Raw genomic sequence first — 3,258 nt, forward strand, 5'->3', positions numbered from 1 at the left:
GGTGTGTGTGTGTGTGTGTGTGTGTGTGTGTGTGTGTGTGTGTGTGTTGCATTATTTTGAGAATGCAAGGCAGCTCAAAATATGAAGCAGAGAGACCAAGCAAGAGACAAACAAAATATTAAGAGAGGGGTTGAATCTGGCCTCAAAATCGGAATCCCCTTGTCTTGGCCTTTCAAGGGCTAAGTTAGCCAGCGAGCTCCGTGGATCTCTGTGTTTCTGTCTCCCTAGGACTGGGGTTATCAGTGCACCACTATGCCCAGTTGTGTGTTTTGCTGTTTGTTTAACATGGATTCTAAAGATGGGATTTAGGACCTCAAGTTTGTGAACTTAAGCACTTCATTGACTGAATTATCTCTCCAGCCCAAATATTCTTACCTAATTTAAATAAGCTGATCCTTAGTTCACTGACCCCTGCTATAAAAGAAGTTTAGATTTGCATTCTTTTGATGACTAAAGATATGAAACATTTTTGATGCATTTATTGGCTATTTGAGGTTCCTTTAAACTGTCTGTTTATTTCATTTTCCGTTTATTGATTGTTCTTTTGCCATTACATTTTTCTAGTTGTTTATTTAATCTGGTTATCATTCCCCAAGGTAGATGAACAGCTGGCAAAGAGTTTCTCTGTTTTTACTGGAAATACCATAATGGACCCCATTACTTCGGACTATTAATATATGATAGTAAAAAAATTTAAAAACATGTTTAGTTTTCAACAATACAATCTCTACTCTCTGACATTTAACCCAGGGCCTCCTCTGTAATAATATAAACATTCGTGTCAAGAAGGAGAAGGGATGACTTCATGGTCTTTATAAATGGCGACTGAGTAGAAACACGAGTTCCATGGATAGAAGGATTCATGGCATAAAATAAAACATTAGCTAACTTAAACGTCTATAAGCTCTCTGCTTCTCAGAAATATACCATGCAGAAATTAAAAGATATTTATGCTGGTTGGTTTCTGTCAACTTGGCACAAACACAGACATACCTCGGAAGGGGGACTCTTAATTGAGAAAATGACCCCCATAAGATTGGCCTGTAGGCAAGTCTGTGGGGTATTAAATTCATTAATGGTTGTTGTGGGAAGGCCTAGTTCACTGTGCGTATTGTCACTACCGCTGAGCTGGTGGTCCTGATGCATAAAAAAACAAGGTGACCAATCCATGTAGAGCAAACCGGTAAGCAGCTTTTCTCCATGGCCTCTGATTCAGGTCCTGCCTCCTGGTTCCTGCCCTGGCTTCCTTCAGTGGACTACAATCTGACCTATGTAAGCTAAAACACCCCTTTCCTCCTGAAGTTGCTTTTGGCCATTTTATTTTATCACAGCAGTAGAAGCCCTAACTATCTATAAAGCACATTTTTCATTCTAATGTTAGGGAGAAGAGGAGAGAACTTTATTACCATTAGAGACAGAAAGATTCAAAATTAATTGTTGGGGGGGAAGGGGATAAACTAGAAAAAAACAAACTGTGCTTGTGAAAGTGACAGAATGCTTTCTAAAGAAAATAAGCGTTCTTCTCCAGGGAGTTTCGGGTTTTTAGTTTAAAAGGTAAGAGTTTTAAAAACAGATGGACTGGAGAAGAGCCAGCGTCTAGAAAAACAATTTTCTAAGAAAATAGATATATACTGAGGAAAAACTGGGGCCTCTCACAGGAGGTAAAGATGAAAAGGAGATGTCCTTCCCTTCTTGGATAAGGGAGATGCTGGAGTCTGGGGCAGGGTTGAGGGTGGGGCTGTCCTGTTTCCCATGGGTCCAGCAGTATAGTGATGCTGCCAGTAGACCAAGCTGGTTTTACAATCCTTTTCCAAGAAGCCACTCCTGACTTCAAGCCAGTCAACGCCATGAGATGCCATGACTGCTGTCAAGAGCTCTGGCACCTGTCAGAAAGGTAAAATACCTGAACCGCAGTTTATTAATTGTATAGTCATGGCTAATTGCTTAAAGTCTCCAGGCTTTACTTTTCTCACTGTAAAGTGGAGAACGACACTAATCTCTCATCATCCTAAATGAAGTGACATTTGTAAAACCTTTAGCCAAGTGCCTTGCCAGGAATAAGTGGTCAGTGAGTGAAAGTGTGCTTACCCACGGAACACTTCCTTCCTCTTCCAGTTAGAGAATGGAATAGATAATAAAAACATAGCCCGAAAGATTTAAAAATTTCATCACTGGCTGGCTTACTGGTAAGTTTAGGATACAATTAGGAAGCCATACCTTCTCAAAGGCACACCGAGGGTTTTTGCAAACAACAGGTTTGCAGATCACAATATCACCATGGCAACGGCAGTTCTGGCATGAATCAGGCTTCCAAATTGTGGCATCCTGCAAGAAAGCAGAGGCTCTGAGTTAAAAAAAAAAAAAAATGCAAAACTGATCAGTCAAGTCACAAAAGCGGCACCATCAATAGCCTCATGTCCCGAGCGATCAAAAAGGCAAAAGAAAGTCACAGGCACACCACACGCAGGACATGCTGGGCCCTGATTAAACCCTGAGTGGCAATAAAAGCGTGTAATCCATTTCACAACAGTCAGCCCACGTAGCCAAAGACAAGGGCATTCAGCAGAGAGCTGTCGATACCCAGAGTAAAAACTATTGATTGTCCTGAAACCTCAGGAGGACACACGGCTCGCAGGCTTGAGGTTTCCTTATGCTGCTAACCAGCAGAAACCAACCGAGCAGGTTGCAAACAAGATGACACGTTGACGGGCACTAGCCACCATCCGAAACCCAGGATTTACCACTAAATACTAAGCGTCTGGCCAACTTTACTTGCTAGCATTCGGCTGTTACGCATTTCAGCGTCTAGCAGTGGCAAGAAGGATGTGAAGGAGCAATTCAGTGTTTTACAACAGGTCGGCCAACACACACATTGGGTGGCTACCCTGCTTACTGTGCAGAGGAACACTGGGTACTAATATGTAAGCCTAAGTGTAGATGGATCCATACGGATCTCACCACTCCTTTCGGCATGAACCCGGGGGAATTAAGTGCACAGAAACTAACCATCTAGTGTTATTATTCAATGATTTGGAAAGGAAGATACAATGGCTGTGATGGCAGTGAATCCAGGCTCAGTTAAAGGTCTCAGAGATGTCTTTATAATTCCTTGTCTTCCGTCAGGATAGATCCTTACCTCCACTGGACTCATTTTAAAGTCCCTTTGGGCCCAGCTCTCTCCGAGATGTGAGAGAAATCTATTTCTGGTATTGAGAGGTGGCTCTCACGACTTTGCGTGGAAGCAATGAGGACCATGAG

At 42.3% G+C, this 3,258-nt stretch overlaps 1 protein-coding gene across 1 annotated transcript in view; it reads right to left on the reverse strand.

Moving 5' to 3' along the window:
* The window catches only part of Fras1 (Fraser extracellular matrix complex subunit 1), a 250,306-nt gene extending 247,333 nt beyond the window's left edge, over window positions 1-2,973 (reverse strand). The window contains exons 1-2 of the mRNA XM_032916779.1: window positions 2,894-2,973; window positions 2,218-2,344 (exon numbers count right to left, since the gene is read on the reverse strand). Coding sequence (XP_032772670.1) covers window positions 2,218-2,344; window positions 2,894-2,973 — 207 coding nt within the window. The remainder of the gene's footprint in view (window positions 1-2,217; window positions 2,345-2,893) is intronic.
* Window positions 2,974-3,258: the final 285 nt, after the last annotated feature.

Source organism: Rattus rattus, chromosome 11 (assembly GCF_011064425.1).
Source record: "Rattus rattus isolate New Zealand chromosome 11, Rrattus_CSIRO_v1, whole genome shotgun sequence".
NCBI lineage: Eukaryota > Metazoa > Chordata > Mammalia > Rodentia > Muridae > Rattus > Rattus rattus.